The following is a 26,597-nucleotide window of genomic DNA, read 5'->3' on the forward strand; positions in this document are numbered from 1 at the left end:
GCGAAGCAGAGTCACTCTGGCTCGGTCGGTGAGGTCGACCCCCTCAGTACCGACGCGGGGCGTCGCGGCGCTCGCGCGGCGGCGAGGCTCGGCGGGGCATGCGTCGATCGGAGCGGCCAGTATCGAGCCGGACCCGGCAGCTGGCTTTCGCGGCGGTGCACGCGTCGCGACGCCACGTCCTCGCACAGTGCGCCGCGAACGACGTCGGCGAGGCGAGCTCTCCCTGGGAAGCGCGTCGACCAGACGCCGCGGCGCCGACCGACCCCGCGAGCGGGCCCGACGCCCGGTCACGCGAGCGCCGCGACGCCGCGAGCTCCGACGCGCCGCTCGAGGTAAGACGCACCGCCTACGCGGCCGACCCCTCACTGGCTCTTTCCCCTGGACCCGGTCCGTCCACTGGCTGGCGGAAGTTCCAGGGGAAATGGAGCCGTCACTCCGGCGCTATCACCGGCCTTTATCGGCAGGAAATCCAGCAACGTGCGTTCCCATTATACGCGTTTAATCGCTCCCTTCAGCTCCTGTTGCTAGTTCCCCAGCCTCGGGTCATGAAAAATCGAAAATCGGGGAAAAAAGAAACGATAAAAAGGAGACATTGGTTTTTTTTTCTATTGTTTATCTGTGTGGATATATTTATATTTCTGTTGCTTTTTCACGTTGCTGGGCCAGGTGAGGATAGAGAGGCTGATTTACCGACTGGTGTATTCCTCTTCGCGTTTGCTCTGGATGGTGGAGGTGTACTCTAGACGTTGCGAGATTCGACTTCCGGCGCGGTTAATGGACGCCACTGTACTTGGCCGATTGCAAATTTATTCATTTACTCGATTAATTCTACGTATCGCACGTACGGCACTCGACGTTACGTGTGCCCTTAGACGCTGCTCGTAGCACTCAATTGTTGTAGCTTTTTCCGAGGGCACGCGGAATGACGAATTTTAATGCTGTTTGCTGGAGGGAAACACGGGTGAAGGATGGGAAATTGGAGCAAGGGGGGAATTATTTGCATAGTTGTTAATAAAACACGCCGCGAGGGACGCCGTGTAGAATTTTCGACGTGACGTAGGGAGCCGAGGGTAATAAATTCTGTTTATTAATTGGAAGACGTTTGCACAAAGTGACTGTTTAAACGGGCGATATCGACGGGCGTTGGGTGTGATATCACTCGAGAATTTTCATATTCATAACCGAGAATTACTGCGCTATGCGGCGCACCTGCTGCACCGTGCAGCGGAGGTGCAGTGGGATATTATTCCGGCTCGATTTTAATTTCCGCACCAGTTTCTGTTATCCCACGAAGGGGGGAAACAGAGCGGAAATCTGGCCGCGGATTCTGTAGGGTCCTTAGAGCGTTTTAACCCGAGGATATAAACTGGAATTACGGTACACCGATTAAAGATGCTATCGAGGGAAATAAATGTCAAGAGACGCCGGTAGAAAGGGCGTACACTTTGTAGGGTGGTTTACTTTTGCGTATTATTTATATCAATTTTCTCCGGGGGATAATCCGGAGGCGGGGAATGTCTTGGCGGGCTTGTTTGTGGTGGCGGGAAAAATCCACTTTGAAGGATTTTCTCCCCTCGAATCCAATTTATCGTCGAGAGGTGATCGCTCCCCGCCACTTCCGGGATATTAGCCGGGGATTAAAAGGATCACCGATATTGAAAAAAGAGGAACCGAGGAAATATGGACTTTATGTTACGGGAACGTATTTAAACGATTTGAGCATGGGAATATGTTTATTCAGTGATAAGGTTGTGGTCTTGGGATTCGATATTTTTGGGGCGACTTGAGGTAGGTCTTGAAGGAATTCCTGACATTTCCGAGATATTTGCCGGGGATTATGCCTTCCTCATCTTTTATATCGTTTATTCCCATAGGTAATAAACGATGATGATAATGGTACTATCGGATATTTATTTATAATTGATATTTAAGTAGCTAAAGGCGTAGGAAAGAAGGGTAAAGAAAAAAAGAAAATCGATTAAGGCCATGCACCAGAAAAGAACATCAAGATGAAAAGGATCGATTTGAAATAAAAAAATTAACTCGAAAAAATAGATTTTCGTCACGAAAAAATCCATTTGAGATCTGCGCTCGAAAATATATGAATGAATAATAAGAATATGCTTCGGGAGTCGATATTTGAAGATTGAATCGGGACAGATCTTGAAGAAAAATGATCCTCCCTCGCTATTTCAGGATATCAATTTAGGGATTAAAAGGGTCACCAGTTTAAAAAAAAAAAGAAGAAAAGAGGCCTTAAATTGTTGTTGCGAAATTGCGAAAATATATGAATGAGTGATAAGAATATGCTTCGGGATTCGATATTTGAAGATTGACTCGGGACAGATCTTGAAGAAGAATGATCCTCCCCCGCTATTTCAGGATATCAATTTAGGGATTAAAAGGGTCACCAGTTTAAAAAAAAAAAGAAGAAAAGAGGTCTTAAATTGTTGTTGCGAAAATGCGAAAATATATGAATGAGTGATAAGAATATGCTTCGGGATTCGATATTTGACTCGGGACAGATCTTGAAGAAGAATGATCCTCCCCCGCTATTTCAGGATATCAATTTAGGGATTAAAAGGGTCACCAGTTTAAAAAAAAAAAGAAGAAAAGAGGTCTTAAATTGTTCTTGCGAAAATGCGAAAATATATGAGTGATAAGAATATGCTTCGGGATTCGATATTTGAAGATTGACTCGGGACAGATCTTGAAGAAAAATGATCCTCCCTCGCTATTTCGGGATATTAATTTGGGGATTAAAAAGGTCACCAGTTAAAAAAAAAGAAGAAAAGAGGCCTTAAATTGTTGTTGCGAAAATGTTCTGCGATTTCAACTCGACAAGTTGCAAGAGATCACAAGGATCCGCTTCGAGACCCGACGGTTTTACATCAACTTGAATGAATCAGATCGAGGCAGCTACTTTTCTGCAATTTCCAAGACATTAACCCAGAAATTGAAAGGATCACCGTCTTAAGAAAAGGAACCGAAAAAGAAATACAAGATGAAGGGGAGCCTCGGAAATAATGGATTATCGTTTACCTATGCGATCAGTGTCCGAAAATATTCCAATGCGTGATAAGGATACGCCTCAAAGATTCGGTATTTTTAGATCGACTCGTGGCGGATCTCGAAGGAAAACGATCGAGGCGATTTCCTCGGCCACGAGGGGAGTAACATAAACCGAAAGGAACATCTCGTTTCGAGGCAATCGAGCAAATGAAAAGAGTTCCCAGAGGCGAATGTCGGCCATTGGCACATATACGTAAGAGCCCGCGCATCAATTCGCGTATTGTTAGCACCCAGAGGATTTAAAAGCGCAAGGAGAGGATTAATGTCACGATGGAACCGCGGGAGAAGTGCCGAATTGCCAAAAGGATGTCATAACCGTTCCATTAAGAGATATGAAAGTGTCATATATGTATATACCAAGACGTGAAAAAGGTTGATAAAACTTTTCTCCAAACAGGTCGCACCATTTCGGCACGTGATTAAGGAGGCCCTAAGGAAGAACGCTCATGAAATTTCATTTTTCAAAGAAAAATTTCCTACGTATCTCGGACTAAACCCATGGACACATATGTTTGTTCGAAAAATGAAATTTCATGAGCATCGCGTTCTTCCTTAGGGCCTCCATAATTACCTGTTAAAGTTTCCAACAATCCGGTGCATCCAGTTTGGAGAAAAGTTTTATCAATATTTTGATGCTTTATATATATATAGAATGACCCTTTGGTGTCACCTTAAAATGACAGTAAATTCCGGAAAATGTCATTTAATCGGAATCGTCGCGCCCCTGGCGGATCGCGTTACGTTTGTCTCCACTCCTGGTTGATCAGCTAATGCAGCTTGTTACCTTAATGCATCGAACCATTTAATTAATTTCTCCCCTCGGTATTTAGTATTCCACTCGGAAATTGGAGTTTCATAATGCCGAGTCGCAATTCAAATCGAGGGGCCGCTGGACGAATTTAATTCTTGGCCGACAGACGGCTCGACTTTTCAAGGTTCCTTCGCGGGGCCGACATAATTTGTTGCCCGGTAAATGTCGCGGATAACGAAAAGACCGTTTCAGAAATTTAGGGGACCAAGCGATGGCTCCGAATGCGCGTAATGTCGACGCATAATATTGGAACCGAGTTGGACGACAAATTTTCCTAATTATTTCGATTTCGGTCCTCGGATATCTCGAGTCGCTTCCGCGAGCGGTAATTCCTATTCTGATATTTCTTCCTCTTTCCATTACGAGTACGGCCTTCGATCCGCCGGTAAAGAGGCCATTAACGCCTCCATTGCCGTTATTGCTGAACGTTTTCCATTGTCACCGCGAAAAATGCCTTCGGAATTACCGCCGATGCTGCGCGAGAGGCACCTCCGAGTAATTGCGGGCCGGGCAATTAACACGTCTCACAATTTGCACCGCGTTTAACGGCGTGGCTTCCCGTCGTCGGCTTCTTCGTCGATCCATTCATTATTTATGGGCGCACGATGTGGACGCGTGTAGGTAGGGTGCAAGATGCACCGAAGTTGCAACAGTCGAGATGCACCGAAGTTCCAGCACCCTGATAAAAATCGATGAAAATTTATACACGTTTTTACACGCTTCAAACTTAAGTTTCATATAGAAAAACGTAAAATGAAAGAATTATAAATTGGAAAATGTGTAAATGCACCTAACATTGTATATTTATCGTATTGAGGCATTTTTACCTGAATTTAATGTATCATTACATTATAATTTTCTATAATTTAACTCAGTTGTTATTTAAATTTAACCCGGAAGTTGCAGCGAAGTTGCAGCATACCGATAAAAATCGACGGAAATTTATGTACATTTGTACACACTTCATAACTTAAGTTTCACGTAGAAAAACGTAAAATGGAAGAATTTCAAACTAGAAAATGTATAAATACACCTAACATTGTATATTTACCATATTCGGGCATTTTTACTTGAATTTAATGTAACATTACATTATAATTTTGAATAATTTAACTCAGATGCTGAATGTGATATTACGGAGACAATGTAATTTTATTGTAATTTATCGTGACATCAAAATAACCAATAATTGGGTATGTAAATTTACATTTGCATTTTTATCAATGCAGTCAAGATATACCGAAGTTGCAACTATCAAGACTCCTAAGGCTATAGTTATATCATTTTATATTATTCACTATAGCCGGTCAGATCCGTTCAGACCAGACCAGACAACACCAGGAAAAAAAATAAACAATCGTAATAAAATTTTATTTGCTTCAAGAAATGTGAATACTTGCAAATAGTCCAGCGGAATTGTGCTACATTGATAACAAAGAAACAATTACTTCACTGGGGCAACGCAATTTCTATTCATGTTCGCATTTTAGCAACAAGAAATTGTATATCGCTCATCCGTTCGACCAGTCACGATAATATTTTTTATGGCCATTACTACGAATTTATTTGCCGATTCAGAATGCATTTTTCTAAAGAAAGCTTGCCAACAGTTACATCTACGCTTGGTATAACCGCAAACATGTTTACTGTTGGTGCGATTACTCCCACAGCAAGATTTTATCAGCAATGCTGTCCTTTACCAACAGTGCAAATGTTTTTTTTTTTTTTTTTTCTATATCTGATCTAATCTTATCCGACGGATGACGGAGTGTAATTACTTCTGAAAAAAGTAATGATCCTTTCAGTCGAATCTGATATGGTCTGGTCTGATTCTTTATAGTATGGAGTTAGATTGTCTCGAGACAGTTTCGAATATCCCTCGAAAATGACGAAGATGCGATTTGTGCTCTCGTGAGTGATCTACGTATCTGCTTCGTTATACTGTTTGTTGTCCAATTCCGGGGCCAACGAGAATGTTGTCATTCGGTGTGTACAGAGGTGCACTCGGGGGATCAGAAGTGCACGGAGAGATGCAGAGATGATTCCTCTTGGCAAGCAAGATTGCGGATTAAATCGAGCGTCGAGCCAAGGCGACACGATTTGCCGCAACACTGTCAAATTCGTGATACCGAGTTGAAATTCTGACTCTACTTAAAATCAGTATTTATGAACCTTAAGGTGATGTCAGAGGAGCATCCGAGGAGTCATTAATTCATTAAACTTTTCTCTGAACAAGGTGTATCGAGTCTTTTCATACTTTACAATGTGAATATGGAGGTCAGAAGGAAGATGCTGACCCCCATAAAATTTGTATTTTTCTTAAATTTATTTATAGGCATTGTTAAAACTTTCGATAAAATTCGATTTACCGCAACGCTGTCAAATTTGGGAGATTATGAATTTAAATTTTGATCCTACTCGGAAACAGTAATTATGGACTTTAAGGCGATGTTAAAGGGGCATCCGAGGAGTCAATCATTCATGAAACTTTTCTTTGAACAAGGCGTACTAAGTCGTTTCATACTTTACAATGTGAATATGAAGACCATAAGGAAGATCCTGACCCTCACCCTAACGAATTGGAATTAAAATTCATTGAACAAAAGCTAACGATTTTGTTCAAAGAACCAAATGAATTTTTTCTGCCTGTACTTTTAGGCCTAAAGTTCTTAATTTAACTCGTATTAAGTTTGTAACTTCGTACTAAGTACAGGAGGTACAAGGCTGAACATAGAACATGGAGCGAAGCAGGGCCAAAAGAGGTCTTGCTTGGACAGGTTCAAGGTACTTTTAGGTTAGAATTTCACCTCGAGATTGCCGCAATTCAGTCATCCCAGAGTCCACGTGCGAGTGCGCTCGGAGTACTCTTTACTTATGCAGACAAGATTCTCCGGAAATTAAATATGAGGCGACACGTGTTCAGGATTTCGACGCGCCTTGAAAACGCTTCTTCATTTATTCATTCCTCCCCCGAGCTTCCAGGTTAGCTGGAAAGGGATTCCTGTTCGAGGTAGGATAATAAAAATTTCCGGATAAATTGGGAAACCGTAAATTTCGTTTACCCAGGAGGCAGATCGATCGATCTCGGGCTCTCCGGAGGCGCGATCAGCTGCATCGTTTATTGCAGCTCCGCGGGCATCGCCGGTTATATATAACTAGGAAAAGGCCTTGACTCTTCGCGCTCATGCGAACTGCATTAAGAGTGACTTAATGTTTGATGTGCAGGTGCAGCGGGCGACTCTAAAATGAACAATACGATCCGAGGGACGGTGCATTAACTACGTAAGTGTCTCTCTCCTTCCTCCCTGCCTGGTGGACTTCCGGTGCCCCGCGAAGTTCATCCCACTTCCGGCCTCGCAACGGGATATTGGAAGACTTCCGGTTGAGTAACCCGATCCCATTTGCCCGGCGAAGTACACCGAAGTGCGGAGAAGTCTGGCCGTAATTGCCTCGGCCGTGAATACTCACGGCAAGAACCCCGACTAACCTCCTTTATATAATCCGCCGGTTTAATTGGCCCCTTATGACCGATTTAATTCCCTCGAATGCCGCGCTTTAATTCTCCCGTACGTGGGTCCGTTGATGCGCCCTCGAAGTCGAGATGTCAATATTTGCCCCGACTTTACGGAAAGAGACTCGGCGCGCCAGCGCGCGTGCACTTGGCGCGCGACTCTGCCAAAACGCGATTTCAATGAGAGGGATATCCTCGGTTCAAATATTTACCGCCGAGAGATGAAATCGTATCGCGCTTCTAGACTTCTGCCGAGATGATCCCCTTTGCCGAGCAGAGGAAATGGAGCACAGGGCGGTGAATGATCTCTCTGTAATTACATCAACAGCTAATATCTCGGTGCAACCGAGAGGGCATATTCGCATATAGAAAAAAATTTGGTTGACGAAATAAAATTCTTTGGTTAATAACTTTTGATTCGTTATGTTAAATGTTCGCTCTGTAATTACATCTATGACCAATACCTCGGTGCAACTGCGAGTGCATACTCGCGTGCAGAAAAATATTTCGCTGAATCGATACAATTTTTTTTTTTGTTCAGTCGAAGAATATGATTATTACACGGACAACTAAATATTTGGTTGACGTGATAAAATTCTTTGATTAATAACTTCTGATTCATTACATTAAATTTTCTCTCTGTAATTACATCTACGACCAATACCTCGGTGCAACCGCGAGTGCATACTCGCGTGCAGAAAAATATTTCGCTGAATCGATACAATTTTTTTTTTTGTTCAATCGAAAAATATGGGTATTACACGGACAACTAAATATTTGGTTTACGTGACCAAATTATTTGGTTAATAACTTCAGATTGATTGCATTAAATGTTCTCTCGGTAATTGCACCAACGGCCAGCATTTCGATGCAACCGCGAGGGCATACTCGAGTGTAGAATAATATTTGGCTTATTCGGTACAATTTTTTTTGTTCAATCGAAAAATATGGGTATTACATGGACTACTAAATATTTGGTCGACGCAACAAAATTCTTTGGTTAATAATTTGATTACATTAAATGTTCTCTCTGTATTTGCAACAATTACGAGCATCTCGGTGCAACCGCGGGAATATTTTTATTTTATGTTATACCATAATATTTTACTGATTCCATAAAATATTCTTGTTGGTCACCACAAGTATTAACATAATTTGGTGTCTTTAAACGTCGAAACATTTTACGGTCTGAATTATTTTCTGGAATTAACTAAACGATTTAACCGATACACATTAATTAGTCCAAGCAAACGAGTCCAACCAAGTGAACTAAAATTCGTTGTACTCAACCGAAACGTTCTGTGAAATGAACCAAATGCGGTCAATAAACAGACTTTGTTCAATGAACCAATTTTTTTCTGTGTTCGTGCATGTGTCGCGAGCGAGCGGGTTTCGTCTCGCGATTTAATCCGTCGAAAATCGACCGATTTTGCCCCGAAACGTGATAATTTCGCAAGTCGCGCGGAAATGGCGTCGCGCGAATTGTTTGAGCAGTTTTGGATTAAACGATCCTATCGAGAAATCGAGGGCGAAAATCATTCATCGGAAAGCACTAATGAAGCGAAACGGCACGGCCTTGATCGAGCAAATGCGTAAATATCGGTTGAATATTTGGCACTTATGCTACGGAATTGCGATGTCAATTTTGATATGCCGTATTTTAATATGTAAATATTGATTGAATATTTGGATCAATTTCCCGAGCCTCGATTGCCCATTAGATAAACTTTCAAGTTCCGACAAACTGTTAATACGATGCACTTATGCATCGGAATCGCGATGTCAATTTTTAATACGACGTATTTTAATAAGTAAATATTGATTGAATATTTGGACCGATTTCGCGAGCCTCGAATGCCCATTAGATAAACTTTCAATTTCCGACAAACAGTTAATACGACGCACTTATGCAACGGAATCGCGATGTCAATTTTTATACGCCGAACAGATACCGCGCGATCATTGCATGAAAGCTTTCGTGAGATTCAGCTGATCCGGTCACTTGTTATCTAACGGAAAACAACGTTATCGTCAATACCCGAAGAAAGTGCATTGTGCATTCCAGGATCGAACATTTTTACCTCACGTAAATCTTGATTAACGTGAAAATTTTGAGAATAATTCGAGAATTTCAGATGGGATGATGTTAATGATGTCGGTCTCATTTAGACCTCGGATATACATATATGAACGGCTATATATAGGGTTGAGGTCCAAAAGAATATTAAATCGAGGTTAGGTTAAACCTTGAAGACTTTAGTTTCTAATGTACATAAATTGTCCCATTAAATTCGACATATTCAAGGTTTTCCTTTTGTTGAATGTAATGCCCTAATGCGTCATTTGTTTGGCAGGTTTTAAATGTTCATAGAAAAATAAAGACCATACCTTGTCGATTTTCATTTTCTCCGTCATTCTACGAGACCAGAGGACAAATTTTCAGGTTTAACTCGCACAAAATAGAGTAACCATTCTATTCTGGGATTTCTGGAAGTTCCAATTCAATTTAAACCTTCCGAGGACTTGGAGGTTCTAATGAGAGAAATTAACCCCGAGGTTCTTAGTGAATTAAATGAGACTGAAATCTCTGCCGGCAAATTAAACTATCTAAGGAATAAGTAGAGGATTTAGAGATTCAACCGAGACCGATAATTTCGAGGCGGGTTGATATCGTTTTCCGAATTTTTGGTAGATCGTCGAATTCGCTCCGCAAAAATGTTCGCCATTGAAGGAGGACTTTCATGTCAACCTGACGATAGAGAGTCCTTGGGTGCAGAAACCCATCGACGTTGATGGTTGGGAAGAGGAAAACCCTGAGGAAATGTCGGATTTTCGGGACAATTCGATGAACTTCAAGTCGAAATATCGTTCGATGTCGCCTTAAGGTGAAATGAAATTCATCGAGAAACAATTGTTCTCAGCACAAAACAATTTTTTTCTGACACGCCATATGAAGTAACACATCCCGTTACCGACATTTATATTTAAATTAATAATTACTACATTGAGAATTATTCGAAATGGCACCCTCCAAATATCGTTTCAGTAGATTGGTTACAAAGAGATCGAAGTAAAACTGAAAAAATCCCCTGGATTAATAATTTAGGATATTCTAATCAACTGCAGGGCCATCTGTTGCGTTCAATGCCAACTCAATTTCCTCTCCAAGACCTAATGCCCTATATGCGTTACCTCCATCTTAATACAGAAGTTCCCAAGACATTTTCCCCTTTTATCGCATTTAAATGCACATTTCTCGATTACTAGAGTGTTTTAACCCCTTGCCTTACGATTTAAATTCCAATAGCGCGTGCCATAAACAACAAAAATGTCTGTCATACATCGGGTCATTTCACGGTTTGGCTGAATGTTCAAAGTCTCACATGCCTCTCACACGTTTTGTTCACGTTTGGCCTGATTGATATACCACGTCTCTCACACGTTTTGTACACGTTTGGCCTGATTGATATACCACGTCTCTCACACGTTTTGTTCACGTTTGGCCTGATTGATATACCACGTCTCTTACACGTTTTGTTCACGTTTGGCCTGATTGATATACCACGTCTCTCACACGATATTGTAAGTGAAGAAGTTAATCTACCATGCGACAGTCCCGACACTTCCGTTTTCCACGTGAAAGCCTTTAAGAATGGTATATTAATCGAAATACGAGATAACGACGCTATTTTTTACCTGGTCCATAAAACATCGACCAAAGGTTATTTCAAAATCCAAATCTTGAAATCGAGGACATTCCTTCGGTGCCTACACGCCATATATTAGAATTTCAGTCAATTTAACGAAATAGTCTTCGAAAAAGTGCACTACACGTGTTACCTCCATCTTAAGACCAGAAATTCCCAAGACACTTTTTTCCCCTTTATCACGTTCAAGTGCACGTTTCTTTACTACTAAAGTGTTTTAAACTGTCGTGGGACAGTCCCGACGCTTTCGTTTCCCACATCGGAGCTAAGTCATAAGCCTTTTTATATTGATCAAAATTCATTGTCACTTTGAATCCGGCCTCGATAGCGTCGAACGCAGATATTTAAATCCAAATCTTAAAATGTGAGGACATTTCTGGTGCCCACGTGTCCTAAAATTTTCGACGATTCTGTGGACTGCCCTTCAAAAAATGTCTTGTTCGAATAGACCGATTCGAGGTGGGTTTCACTTCGCCTTAACATTCGGGTCGCGTGGTGACTCGTCGTTTCGACCTCGACCACGCGACGGCAGACATCACGTCCGGAGCCTCTTCCTTGTGCAATCTTATGCAGGCAAAAAATGGCGTTCCAGTATTCCCAGCACCCAACATGGCTCGGGATAATTCCAAGGAATTCTTTCCAGCGTGTCCCCTCGGGGGAAGGTATCCTCGTTGATCGGATTCCCTCATCGGGAGGCATTTTCTATCCCGAGTGATGCGAGAAATCGATAGCGCACGAGAGCGGCGCAGATAATGTCGATGCATCGCGATCAAGGCCGCCGCCCCTCCACTACGTGATCTCGATTCAACGAGGCCACGCGAAATTTCCGATTTTACATTTCGCCAGCCGAGGTTAACGACCGATTACAGTGGGAATAATGTAACGAGATTAAGAGACGGCTCGCGGAAGCCACCCGATTGCAGGTCGATATGCATCGCCATAGTGCTTCGCAAACGGGCAAATTAAGGCGAAGTGAAACCCCCCTCAAATCAGTCTATTCGAGAGACACTTTTTTTTAAGGGTATTCCATCGAACCGTCCGAAACATTGACACGTGACCGGGAGCACCTAGGAATTATCCTGGCACTGAAAATTTTGATTTTTTAACAAAATTTCTTAATTCAGTCCAGACCAAAGCCAACATGGCGTCGAGCTCTCATATTTCGATCGATATCCAATTATTGAGGCTCTAATATGAGAAACGAAAGTGTCAGGACAATTATACGACAATTTAGAACACTGTTAACCGATAAACTCCCATTTGAACAAGGTGAAGGCAAAGAGTCTTATGCGCTTCTATGCTAAAACGATGGTAATGTGAGGTCTCGGAGTGAAAATTTAGTTGACACGGAAATCACAGATGGCGCCCGGCGTCCCTCTGCAGTCAATTAGGGCCTCAGGAACCATGAATTCATGGGATTTCTGGAGTTTTATTTCGATTTCTTTATAATTATTGTACGAAAACGACAGATAGAGTATGCAGTTTAGTACAATACTCAATATAATTCGACACAACTGTCAATATAAATGCGAACGCCGGCAACGCAGGTGTTTAGAAAAACCTTTTTTACCGACGTCGATCGAGTTGATCGAAGTGTTTTACTTCACCTTAACCGAGCGTTTCCGACGTCTCTGTGGAATCGGAGCAGGATTTGCATTCGGATCTCTCGATTTCAAACCGGGTTTATCATCTGGATAGGAATGAGAGAGAACGCCGCGGATTGAGCATTTTGCAATTTTAATGGACGGGTAATCTGAATTGTTTTATTAATTATTTTCTGGACATATCCAAGCTCGGCTGAATGCAATAACCCCGTGGCTCTCCAGCTGGGCACTCGAGTATCGAATTCCACATCCAGATGCACCCGCAAATGCAATTAGTTCCTCGATCTCCATACAATGGCCGCCGGCCTGCACGGTGGCTATAGATCCTGGATGCACTGTTAATTATTACGCCTCTTATTCTCATTACCTACGCGTCTCCTACACCGAGACAAAACGTTTCTTCTTTCAAATAAATTATTTCCTCCAACGGAGTTAATTAAACTGTAGCGTACAGCCAAAGATCTATTGTCCTTGCGCAGAAATGCCGAATGTTTAACTCCGATGTGTCGCATCGATCTAATGCCTTATATCTTAAAACAGTAAAATAGGAAATCCAAAGTGTACGTTTTATTTATATAACTCTATTCAAAGGCATAAGGAAGAAACCGATGCGTTCCATTGATTTAATATTTCACATCTTAAAATATTAAAATTGGAAATCAAAAATGTACGTTTCATTTCTATAACTCTATTCAAAGGAATAAGGAATAAACCGATGCGTTGCATCGATCTAATGCCTCATATCTTAAAATAATAAAATAGGAAATCAAAACTATACGTTTCATTTCTATAACTCCACTCAAAGGAATAATCACCTTGAAAAAAAAAGGATCTCTTTTATTCAGGTAGCTTTTTCTTCAATTCAATGGAATGAATTATGTTTCCATGCCTAAGAAACCATTTCTTTGAACAGGCCGAATAAAATATTCCATCATCGTTTGTTGCAATTAAACGTGGTACAGTTTTGATGAAATTCGCAGGATATTATCATTTCTTTGAATGGAAAATAAATAATCCTTTGAGGTAATTACATGTTCTTTCTACCAAGGTCCTATTGTTAGATCCAAATGAGTGTCGAACAAAATCACATATATATTCTTTTTATTACAACAATTTTTTTCTCAGCGTAGGATGTCCAGCGTGGAGTCGCTTGACTTTCCTAGGGTCACCGTGACGGCTAGGATCGTAAACTCTTGGATTCACTTAGACGTCTGAAAAGGATGCTATTAGGCACTCGAAGGACCTTGAGTCGGTCCGCGAAAAAGTCGTTATTTACTGCGCATAAATATAATAACGACGCTCGGCAAATTGGCTCCTCGCGGTTACGATTGCACCTCGAGATGCACTTTGCGAGGCCTCGGCGAGTCTCGTCCGGTGCACCGGAAGTCGTAGGCAGACCTCGCGAGGGTAGCTCATCCGGAAGTAGCGGGGACCTCGGTAAGTCGGATTTTCTTTTCGAGCAGACGAGGAGCGGAAGAGTCTTCGAGGTCAGGATGACGAAGAGGTTCGAGTTCAACTGGCAGACCGAGGTCCCGGAGCCTCTGAGGCTGGGATGCACCTTCGACAGGTGGACCGAGGAGAAGGACAATACCGAGATCGAGCTCAACTGCATGTTCAAGGTCGACGAGTATGGTTTCTTCATCTACTGGCAGAGCGAGGGAAAGGTACGAAGCCTCTTTGCGCGGTTTCCCGGCCGACTCGACCCTGAAGAGAGCACTCGATGGGGAGAGGTCTTCTGACCGGAGGGAAACTAATTAAGCTGGAATCGAAACTGGGACCAAAGTGGGGATGGAAGAGTTCCCTCTCGGGTTTACTTCCGATTGTCGAGAAAAAAGTGACGAAGAGCGATGAGCACTCGGAGAAGTGGAACTAGAAGAGAATCTTCAGATATCGCCGATCGCCCTTACAATTAGTTATTCTTTCGCGAGATATATCCTGAGAAAAAAGATCAGTTGACTGAAACAAATGTTCTCTCATCACCTCTCAGATGCCACTTTCACATCCCCTTAAGGTGATACGGAAGTGTAATATATACGTACCAAAAAGTCAGAATATTTGTAAAACTTTTCTCCAAATTGGGTGCACTGAATTATCTGAAACTTTAATACGTGATTATGGAGGCTCTAAGAAAGAACGCGCTGCCCATAAAATCTCATATTTCGAAAAAGAAATATCTTTTTTGGTTCTTCTCGGAGATAAGTAGAAAATTTCTGTTAGAAAAAAGAAATTGCACGATCCACGCGTTATTCCTCAGGGCCTCCGTAATCACGTGTTAAAGTTTCTGATAATTCGGTGGACCCAGTTTTGAGGAAAAATTCATCAATATTTTTATTTCTTGTCATGTATATATCAAACTTTCATATCCCCTTAAGTGTAAAAAGGAAGCGTTCTACTTTGATAAACCGGCCTTTTCGTAAGGTGGGAATTTAGCAGTGCCCCATAAGGAGTTTCACTTAAAAAATGCATGCAATTCCGAGAGGGAGCATTCCCATTGCAGCGCGCGAGGCCGCACGGAATGGTCCCAGTTTCCCAGGGTGATTCCTCGCTCCCCGGGTCCCTCGGGAGGGCCGGGAAGGCCAGGAAGGCCGGGAAAGCTCGGCGACGATCGATCGGCACGTCACCGTCGGTTTTTGCAGGACGGCGACGTCATCGAGCTGTGTCAAGTGAGCGACATCCGGGCCGGAGGTGTTCCGAAGGTAAAGAGACAAGCTCGGTATCGGGCGCTCCTTTTTATCTTGCCCCTCCTTGCCGAGAGAGAATAAAGGTGAAGGTAGATGCATCCTCGCTCCGCAGGACCCGAAGCTCCTCGACAAGCTCTGCACCAAGCATGGCGAACAGTTGGACGAGAAGAGCCTGACCATCTGCTCCGGCGTTGACTATACCAATATCAATTATCAACACGTCGTCTGTCCCGACCCGACAACTGCCAAGGTAACGAAGCGACCCTGACCTTTGCTCCGATAAGTCCTTATCAGGGCAAGAAAGAAGGCGTTCAACCCCGATCTCCTCGCTGCGTCCCAACAAACCCCATGATGGGACTCATTAAGGCGTTATGAAAGTGACATACACGTACCAATAGGTCAAACTATTTCACTTTTCTCTTAACTGGGTGCAGCGAATCATTTGAAACATTAACACGGGATTACGGAGGTCCTAATGAAAGTCTTGAAACTCGAGGAATTTTAATTTTCAAACGAAAAGTTTGGTATTTAGTGAAAGAAGGCGTTCAACCCCGATCTCCTCGCTGCGTCCCAACAAACCCCATGATGGGACTCATTAAGGCGTTATGAAAGTGACATACACGTACCAATAGGTCAAACTATTTCACTTTTCTCTTAACTGGGTGCACCGAATCATTTGAAACATTAACACGGGATTACGGAGGTCCTAATGAAAGTCTTGTAACTCGAGGAATTTCAGTTTTCAAACGAAAAGTTTGGTATTTAGCCCCAATAATAAGTGAGCGTACATCTTTAAGAGGATATGAAAGTGTGATAGATACATGACAGAAGGTGAAAATATTTATAAAACTTTTCTCCAAACTGGGTTCACCGAATTATCTGACACTTTAACACGTGGTTATGGAGGCCCTAAGGAATAACGCGCTGCTCGTGAAATTTCTTTTGTTGTACTTATCTCGGACAAGAAACAAAAAAAGATATTTTTTTTCGAAAAATGAAATTTCACGGGCAGCGCGTTCTTATTTAGAGCCTCCGTAATCACGTTTTAAAGTTTCAGATAAGTTGGTGCACCCAGTTTGGAGAAAATTTGTATAAATATTTTGACGTTTTGGTATATTTAGAAGGAGCCTTTCGTATCACCTTAAGGCGATGTGAATGTAGTGACCTAGGGGGTCTGGTTTATGAAACTTTTTTTAGAACTGGATGTACCGAATCGTTTGAAAGTTAACGATATAAATATGGAAGATCTGCGAAAGGTCTTGACATCTACAAATTTTTTTTTTTTAAATCATTCATAAACATTTTATCCACTTTTTGCGCAAAATATAATTTTATGGGAGTCAGGATATTCTTTAGGGCGTTCATAACACGTTCCTTAACAATTTCATGCTAACGGGGTAAAATAACAAAAATTGTAACTATTCGGTGTATCCGATTCAGAGAAAAGATTTATAAACGATTGATGCGACTCTCCTATCACCTTAAGAAATTACAGATAATCTTATAATCCAAACAAATTGCAAAAAGTCAGAATAATTTTCAGACATTGAACATAACGTGACCCTTCGAATGAAATCTTCAGGTTTGCCATGTTTGCGAAATTTTCCAAATTTTGGGGGACCCTGCAATTAATGCAAAATAGCCAGGGAAGAAAAGACGATAAAAAGGCGGGGGACGATGGATTTCGTTATCGGTTTCCTTGCAGGCACTCTCGTTAACCCTTTCGCTGCCACGCGAATTTTTGAACTTGCACCAGGGGGCCACAATACAAAATTTCATATTAAAAATTGTATAATGGCTAAGAACTGCGAAATATATTAAAATTACTGTACAATCTTGCCAATAGCATATTTTTCTTAGTGTAGGTCACTCGTGACCACCGTGGCCCCGTGACGCAGATTATCTTTCCAACAAATTTCATAAATGAACTATACACGAACTATATCGATTCGTAAAATAATTTGTGAAAATATTTAAGTTACTGAAAGTACGTACATAAAAAGAATCTGTATTATTAAGAACATTACTTTGTTTTGGCTAAAAAAGAAGATTAAATATTTTATATATTAAATAAACATTTGTTGTTATTGAGTAGCGCACTTTTTAATTTATAAGGTTATAAACATGTTTGCATAATTCATTAATTTTTATTCGAGAGCATTTGCCTGAAAGTGAATGATTTTAGAAATTCATGGTGGTCACCTGTGACCACCATGGCCCAAATGAAAGGGCAAGCGCCGGTCCCATGGGACCACCGTGGCAGCGAAAGGGTTAATGCAACTTAGCGTCACTGACCTTCGCAACGGAGTCGCTTGAGGCGTGTCGAGAAAATTCGCGAGAGGGATTTATCTTTGCGGCTCGCGGTTCGCGTTTACGAAACGGTCACTAAATCGAGAGGCGTTAAAATCGGAATTTTATCCCCGAGACGCGTTTGCTATTGGCGCTATTATTAGAGGTTTTAGGTCAGATCGACACATCGACTATGCACCTCGGGAAATTGCCAGGCGAGGATAGATCTCGAACATCTCATCACCGAGCGTGTTCGGGTGCGGAGGGATCCCTCGTCGATTCTTGGGACGTCGTAATCGATTATCTCACGATTAGCCGGAGATTCCCCCCGAGGTGTGCGTCCCCTCGAGGAGGAAATCCCAGGACGAGCAATTCGACTCGGAAAAACGATGTCGCTGAACTGTCGGCAAGAGTTCCCCTTCGAGATGCTCGATAGGAGCCTCATCGATCCCTATCGGTTCCGATAACCCGATCCGTCTCTATTTCGGAAGTTCGCCTTTTATCTCCGATAGTCGACGTCAAGGAGAAACGTCCGCGTAGAAAGGAAGCCTCGAGCATTGTCAATTACCTGAGCAATTTTACCGGTGGCGCAATTGTCGGCGGGCGTTCAATTATCGGCCAGTTTGACCAGACCGCGAGCTGATTACAACCGTTGCGTATTTCTTACGAGCTCTTGTAATTGCAGGTATGGCTCGACGGAGTAAGGTCCATTACTCATAACGTGAAAGCCAATAATGTCTGCCCACTGACGTGTCTCAAGAAACAGTAAGTCCATCGAGTTCTAATAACGACTCCATTGAGGTTGGGCCTGTAATTGCCCCGGCGTTTCGTGCCACACTTATTACCGCTTACCCCGTGCCCTGAGAGCTTCCTAACCTTCAATTTATCAGGGGGAATTTATTTCCTCGCTTCCAATATTCACTCCCCCCGCCCTCCCGCGTTATTAATTAATTGTTCCTCGTCGCAGACCGGTGTAATTGCGTTTCAGTTGGATGAGGCTGAGAATGTTGGTCGACCCCAACGGGAAAGTTCCGGTAAAAGTGGTGGCCCGAACTTTTGCCTCGGGGAAGACGGAGAAACTAGTATACCAGTGCCTGTCCGATTTAGGACTCCCTAGCGGAAAGGTAAGGATCAAGATTAGACTAATTTGTAAAATCATCGACCTGCCGAGATCATCCGAAAAACCCCTTCACAGAACGACGTGATAGAGCCCGATGACTTCACCTTCGATGCGTTCTACGCGCTGTACCACAAGATCTGCCCCAGGAACGACATCGAGGAGCTGTTCCAGTCCATGTGAGTAGCCTTACTAATGCAAGGAATGGATCCTCTTGAGGAGGGAAAATCATCCCTATCGTGATAGCACCCAGGGAAAAGCAGACACCATCAATCTGGAACAGCTGATCAGCTTCCTGAACGAGAAGCAGCGCGACCCAACCCTGAACGAAATCCTGTATCCACTTTACGACGAGAAGAGGGCTCTGGAGATCATCAACGATTACGAGCAAAATGAGACCATTCGCAGTCAGAGTAAGTGCCAGTTCCGAACAGGTTTGGGATTGCTCTTAAAAAGTTGCGCAACCAATTCCACCCGTCTTTTCTCTTAAGACATCCGCGGGGTACGGATGCGGAAGCCGTGATCCGTTTCCCAAATGAAGGTTCAAAGTCAAATCCTGACGTTTCAGAGACCATGTCGAAGGACGGCTTCATCAGGTACTTGATCTCGGACGAGAACGCCCCCGTGTTCCTGGACAGGCTGGACGTGTACATGGACATGGACCAGCCCTTGTCTCATTATTACATCAACTCCAGCCACAACACCTATTTGAGCGGCAGGCAGTTCGGAGGGAAAAGCAGCGTGGAAATGTACCGCCAGGTCCTGCTGGCAGGTTGCCGGTAGGTGGTCGGGTGTATGACGAGCCTCTTTGAATCCGGCACTCGAGGGCACGTGTGTTTCGTGTGTTTGACGAGGCCCTCGACCTCGTTTCCACAGGTGCGTCGAGTTGGACTGCTGGGACGGAAAGGGCGAGGACGAGGAGCCCATCATCACCCACGGCAAAGCCATGTGTACCGACATTCTCTTCAAGGACGTCATTTATGCCGTCAGAGACACCGCCTTCGTCACCTCCGAGTACCCGGTCATCCTAAGCTTTGAGAATCATTGCAGCAAGAAGCAGCAGTACAAGCTGGCCAAGTACTGCGACGAGATTCTTGGAGACCTGCTGTTGAAGGAGTCCCTGAAGGAGTACCCTGTAACTTAAGGGGCTACCCCACGATGAGAGTCTGGCATTGTGACTCCCTGCAATTTTTTTAGACCGAAGGAAAAACCTAACCGCATTATTTATCGATCGGTCTTTGTTATATGAGTTTAAAGGAGCATGCAAATAATTTGTCTGCCTTTCTTTCGCTATGAACTGGTGATTAAGGAGCTGTTCTTATTTTGGAATTAAGTCAAACTGTCAGGCTCAATTTGTCAAACCTTAAGGTCTTCCTTAAGGGGCTACCCCACGATGGAAGTCTGGCATTGTGACTCCCTGCAATTTTTTTAGACCGAAGGAAAAGCCTAACCGCATTATTTATCGATCGGTCTTTGTTATATGAGTTTAAAGGAGCATGCAAATAATTTGTCTGCCTTTCTTTCGATATGAGCTGGTGACTAAAGAGCTGTTCTTATTTTGGAATTAAGTCAAACTGTCAGACTCAATTTGTCAAACCCATCGTGGAGCACCTCCTTAATGTCGGGTGTATCGATTGGATCGCTTAACGGATTGATAAACGGTCGTGTAGCTGGAGCCCGGGGTACCTTTGCCACCACCTAGTTTGCTGAAACGCAAGATCCTCATCAAGAACAAGAGGCTGAAGCCGGAAGTGGAGAAGCAGGAGCTGGAACTCTTCAAACAGGGCCAGTTCGTCATCGAAGACGAAGTTAAGGAAGACGCCAGTGCTCCACCAGGTGTCGCAGCTGTCGTTGAGCAACCGGTAAAGGTAACCTTAATTTACCCCTTCTGGTCCCCTGCACGTTCCTGCGTTTCAGAGATATTAGGTTGTCCAGGAGCTCATTGCCGTTTTCGCTCTATCAGATTTGTCGCCTAGTTTCCAAACAAAAATGTTTCTCCTTTCTGTCCATGTACACAATTTTAAAGTGAAGAATTAGCTCTACATTTCGATAACAATAATTGTTCTCCAAGTATTTTTTTCTCTTCATTGCGTCTATGGACGCAGATCGTTTCGAACACTTTTGATCTTCAAGATTCTCATCGATTTTTGAAATCACCATTTGACCATGAAATTACATTATGCGTTCGTTAGCAGTTCGTGGACCACATTTGGCCCAGGAATTGCTAACAAACGATGCATTCATCGTTGATATTATGAGCCACAAAAGTTACCTTTTGTTCATTTCGAACTGGTACAAAAAATCGTCTGAATTTCTTCCCATCTTTAATTAAATAGCATAAATAAAACAGAAATTAATATTTAGACCGGAATTATTATCAAAACATGGAGTGAAATCTACGCTTTAAAACGGCATATAACATGGGTGTAGAGGGGAAACGACTTCATTTGAAAACCAAGCTTCAACTCTTAAGGGGATGTGAAAGTGACTGAGTATTCAAAATGACGTTCCCACCAAAAAGGATATGGATGAATTTAACTTGATGGACCTCGATTAAATTTCTCAGCGCCTTTCATATCATCTTAGACAGCAAAATCCGCAATAACAATCTGGACAGCGTAATTTAAAGTATTGGGAACTGATTCCGAAGTGTATCGTTTGCAGGAAGTGGTCGTAACAGGAGAGGCAGTAGTTGCTGTCGTGGTTGGTCAGCAACCTCCTGCCCAACAAGGAGGTGGTCCTGTGAACCTTGGAGAGAGTTTGGAGCTCGCAGTGGTCCCACCTTACACAGGAAGCACCACCAACGTCCACCCTTGGTTATCGTCAATGGTGAATTACGCCCAGCCGATAAAATTCCAAGGATTCGACGTAGCCGAGCGTGAGTTGATAATTATCTCACTTTTTCCGATAAATTTCCTTACACCCACCTAGGGGATAATTAACCTAATCTCTGATTCTATTCCCCAGAGAAAAATATCCACTACAACATGTCTTCCTTCGCCGAGACCGCAGGACTGAACTACTTGAAGACCTCCGCCATAGAATTCGTAAATTACAATAAGAGGCAGATGAGTAGGATTTACCCGAAGGGCACGCGAGCGGACTCTTCGAATTATATGCCGCAGGTGACTCGATGATATCCCTTATCACTCTCGGGGAATAGTTCTTAAAAAATGATGTTCTCCGTCACACGTGGCTCAGGTCTTTTGGAATGCCGGGTGCCAAATGGTTTCGTTAAACTTTCAAACTGCTGACCTACCCATGCAACTGAATCAAGGGAAATTCGAGTACAACGGCTCTTCAGGGTACCTTCTGAAGCCGGACTTCATGAGGAGGGCCGACAGAAATTTCGATCCTTTTGCGGAGAGTCCTGTCGACGGAGTCATCGCTACGCAATGTAGCGTTCAGGTGATTAGATTTATGTTATGTAAAAAAAAAAGTTAGCGCATGGCTAACATGCCCTTACGAAGCGAAACTTCTAGTTGTAAGTCGAAGAGAATTATCGGATATTATTAATTGTTCTTAATTACTTTTTATTATTTCTTTACGAAGTGCCCTTACGTGTTCGGTACTGGTTGACGGATGTAATTACTTTTAATTCTTATTTATAGTATTTTAATTAACTGTAATACGGCAATAATTACCTGAGAGAATAACACGCCAACGAGCGAAACTTCTAAGTCGAAGAGAATGATCGGATATTATTAATTGTTCTTAATTACTTTCTATTATTTCTTTACGAAGTGCCCTTACGCGTTCGGTACTGGTTGACGGGGGTAATTATTTTCAATTCCTATTTATATTATTTTGATTTACCGCAAAATGGGAATAATTACCTGAGAGAATTACACCTCAACGCTTACGGAAACGTTTACTCATGTTGTCTCAACACTAACGCGCAGATATACAGCTAGTAATGAACCGTAAATAAAAATGTATGCAAATTGTGGGAATACTGACACGCAATGAAGAATGTAAATAATTTCACTTTATGAAAGGGATCCCATTTATAATGTAGGTACTGAGACGTGCCTCAAGAAGTTTCGCTTGGAAAAAAATATATATAGGGAAGTGTTATCTCTTCAGATGTAGAATAATCGATTGTATCATTTGACGACAGGTGATCGCGGGTCAGTTTCTCTCGGACAAGAAAGTAGGAACGTACGTCGAAGTCGAGATGTACGGTCTGCCAACAGACACGATCCGAAAAGAATTCCGTACTCGCGTGGTACCCGCAAATGGCCTCAATCCGGTCTACAACGAAGAGCCTTTCCTCTTCAGGAAGGTTGTACTGCCAGACTTAGCAGCTTTAAGATTTGCAGTTTATGACGAGTCCAGCGGGAAACTCCTGGGACAGCGAATCGTTCCTCTAGATGGTCTTCAAGCTGGATACCGTCACATCGCTTTGAGAACCGAGGCCAATTTCCCAATGTCGCTGCCGATGTTGTTCTGCAACATTGACATCAAGATCTACGTGCCGGATGGGTTCCAAGGTAAGCCCCGATTTTTTTATCCCCTCTTGGACCTTCGACCGCCACTTTGTTGCCTTCTGCAGAGTTCATGGACGCCCTGACGGCACCTAGAGCGGTTCGGAAGACGGAAGCACTGTCCCAGTCGAAGATGAAGGGCCTAGGCATCGAAGAGAGCGATAAAAATGCCTCGGAGTCTGGTCAGTCCCACCACGAAATCGCCAAGCCTAAAGGTAAGTCTGGAAATGATTCAAGATCAAGAGAGACCGAAATCAATTGTAAGAATTTTTACATTTTCAATTCTACGATTAATTGGAACAGCTCTTTATGATCGGAACTTGGTCCACGTGTTAAGTGAACCTTCTCCTAGACAGCCTACATTTGGATGCTTCAAGATCCTATAAAAATCAGCAATTCTTATTTTCTTTACTAAATGTATTTGTTGCGTTTGCAACCGTTGCAGGGTACGGCTGCAACGCTACTGATTAGTACAAGAATACTCAAATAACTATAGTTAATAACTATGTTTTGGTAACTACGGATGAACACAACAACTTATCAAATGATTTCTATAATTACGACAACTTAGAGCCATTCTAATTTCAAATGCATTAAACATACAATGAACAGATGTAGGCGCAATACTCTGGAATGATTAAATCAGTTTTATCCACTTCGGATTTAATATTTTTGATATAATATTTAGCTCATAAAAATGTTACTAGTTATTCATAGTATCTACGGAAAGCTTCCACTGCTTCACCTCGCTTTTTCAAGTTTGAATAAATAATTTATAACGTTTGTTACAATTGACCTCGGTCTCCCCTACTCAAGAAAATGGAATCTCTAATGGCTAAACTTCCAGAAAAAATGGAATTTGAGCCCATCACCGTGGAGACTCTGCGCCAGGAGAAGGGGTACCAGAAAACCACCAGACGGCAGCAAAAGGAGCTGGAGTCCTTGAGGAAGAGACACCAGAAAGAGAAACTGGCCGTCCAGAAGCAACAATGCACGGCCATAGAGAAGATCATCAAGGGGAAAAAGTGAGATCCCTTCTGAAGTAACCTCTTCTAACTCTCGAGTATTAGGATTTACCCCGTCAATGCCTTTCAGGAAAGCTGAGTTGTCCAGGGACCCCACGGTACGAAAGGCCGTTTCAGAGCAAACCGCCCAATGGTCCCGCCTAGCCGACAGACAAAGGCGGGAAGAGCGAGACCTCATCCGGGCCCACCTCGAGGAACGGCGGACGTTGTTGAAGAAATTGTGCCTAACGGCCCAGTTGATGCAAGTCAAGCAACTGACCTCGAGACACGAGCGAGAGATAAAGGAGATGAAGGCGAGGCAAGCGAGACATTCCGTGGAGAGCACGAGGGAGGTGATGAACGACAAGACCCTGAAGACGCGCGGCATCAAGGAGGGCGTTCTCAGGGAGAAGCAGCAGAACAACACGAAGAAATTCGTGGAGGAGAGGAGGGTCGCCCAGATGGTCCAAGGCCGGGAGAAGGAGAACCTGAAGATCACGCACGAGAAGCAGCTGGAAGAGCTGCAGAAGGACATGAACGGGGTTAGTTCGTGAACGCTGGTCTCGCGACCTGGAAGAGAGCGGCCACGTCCATCTCGCCAAAGTAGAAGACCTGCCTTCCTGCTCGTTTCTGACTCTCCTTGCACGTCCCAGACTCCATCGCAGAGAGAACGATACCATTTCGCCCACGCCAAAGTAGTTTCGCAGCGATGCTGCCGAACGTTGTCCGCTGCATGACCGAGTTGTGTAGTCCTGACGCTACCTGGAGAGCCCCGACCCGTTGTAGCGTGTGCATGACGTCCGCTATCGTCTTCTGAATCCCTCTTTTGCATCCGGTTAACTCTAACTTGTGACTGCTTCGACTTTTTCAGATTTTGGAAATGTATAAGAACGAGGAGATCGAGTACGAGCTGGGTCCCAAGACCGAGTTCTACGTCTGATAACGCGGACGTCGCTTCACCGATCTTAGAGTCGTTATCTCGCAAGGATTAATTCTAGCGATTATTGGAATCGGGATCAAGCCTCTCTTTAGCGTACTGCTCTTCGAGTTAGTGTCGACTCACCGGAGGGTCGTCGTGGTCTAGACGTCGTATGTGCCCAAAATAGCGTCTCATATCGTTGCAGGCGGACGAAGCACTCTAAGAGATATGGAAGGATCACTTTCCTGATTTTTCCTACATTTTTCATACACCCATTTCGTTAAGAGAACGCGGTAAAAATCCACAGGATAAATTACAGCGGTACAAATTGTTGACGATGATCGTGTGGTTACGCGGCCGTGCAATTCTTGTAGCCTTGATAGAGAAATATTCGAACAGGTATGGAATTGCCTGGAAATTCTCGATCCATTGTTGAGAGTTATTCCATATCTCGTAAAGTTGAGCTTCACCGGTCCTGCACATCGCATCTCCCCTTCGCTCTTGTCAAATTCCTCTCGTAACTTGTCGTACCTCTTCATACCGCATCCTCGATATTTTTTATAACAGCCTCGTAATAGTAACCGCGAAGTCGTTGAATGAGTCAATCCCCGAAGAGGATGAAACGGTGAGAAAGGGAGATTGAAAGAGGAAGAGTAAGCGTGCGTGCTATCCGAAGAGCCTCGTAGCATTAAGTAGTCAATAACGTGATCTAGTCAAATTCTTAGGTAACTCGGAGGAGGAATCGCGTGGAACAAGTTCCCTTTTGTCTCGTCGATATTTTTCGATTGTTACGGCATACTAAGAGTTCTATTAGACGTGTAATCTCCTAATCGTAACGTAACGAGGATGTACTTTTCCTGGGGACGCGCGATGGCGTCTCTTCCGGTCGGTCGCTGGACCAAATCGGAGATGCTGGAGAGAGCTCCTTCCGGTTTCGGTGTAGACGCACCTCGACCTCAAGAAGATCGTTTTCGTTGGCCCATCGAGGACATTAAATCACATCAGTTGACCAAGTTCTTCGACGTAATCGTTTGTCCTTGCCGAGGAGTCGTCGAGGAAAGAGCCTCGCAAGATGGCGGCTGTGGGTTACGTTCCTGATTGTTGTCGTTTTTACATGATTTATATATTTTTCCTATCGAACTGGGGGGGGACAGAAAGTCTAGACAACTCCGTCAGTTTCGCCACGTAAATGGGTTCTAGGTCAGTCATTTGCCAGGAGCAGTGTACGTAACTTAAATGAAGGTAACGCCGGTCTAGAGTTACGATTCAACATTGTTGTCTTCGCTGGATAATGTTATACATATAAATTATTATTTTAACCTGTATATTGGATAAAAAATTAAATAAAGAAATTTACCAGAAGTCGCCAAGAGTCCCCGAGAGTAGTAAATGGAG

At 43.3% G+C, this 26,597-nt stretch overlaps 1 protein-coding gene across 4 annotated transcripts; it reads left to right on the plus strand.

Annotated features, from left to right (window-relative positions):
- The first annotated feature begins 152 nt into the window (after window positions 1-152).
- LOC105698642 (1-phosphatidylinositol 4,5-bisphosphate phosphodiesterase) lies at window positions 153-26,567 on the plus strand. Of its 4 annotated transcripts, none has more exons than XM_012423058.1 (20): window positions 153-332; window positions 7,109-7,264; window positions 14,169-14,369; window positions 15,342-15,401; window positions 15,499-15,636; window positions 18,361-18,440; window positions 18,664-18,799; window positions 18,871-18,971; window positions 19,039-19,205; window positions 19,361-19,571; window positions 19,669-19,927; window positions 20,463-20,660; window positions 21,457-21,670; window positions 21,760-21,917; window positions 21,994-22,200; window positions 22,913-23,285; window positions 23,348-23,494; window positions 24,127-24,304; window positions 24,375-24,825; window positions 25,155-26,567. In XM_012423058.1, the coding sequence occupies exons 3-20, from the start codon at window positions 14,199-14,201 to the stop codon at window positions 25,221-25,223; spliced, it is 3,318 nt and encodes a 1,105-aa protein (XP_012278481.1). In that variant the 5' UTR covers window positions 153-332; window positions 7,109-7,264; window positions 14,169-14,198; the 3' UTR covers window positions 25,224-26,567. The 4 variants fall into 4 exon arrangements, with proteins under 4 accessions (XP_012278481.1, XP_012278480.1, XP_012278483.1 ...); XM_012423057.2 differs by having other exon boundaries at window positions 7,109-7,165; XM_012423060.2 differs by having other exon boundaries at window positions 7,109-7,165; window positions 20,463-20,654.
- The last annotated feature ends 30 nt before the right edge of the window (window positions 26,568-26,597 follow it).

The sequence above is a fragment of the Orussus abietinus genome, unplaced genomic scaffold (assembly GCF_000612105.2).
Source record: "Orussus abietinus isolate OABI.00-Male unplaced genomic scaffold, Oabi_2.0 scaffold31, whole genome shotgun sequence".
NCBI lineage: Eukaryota > Metazoa > Arthropoda > Insecta > Hymenoptera > Orussidae > Orussus > Orussus abietinus.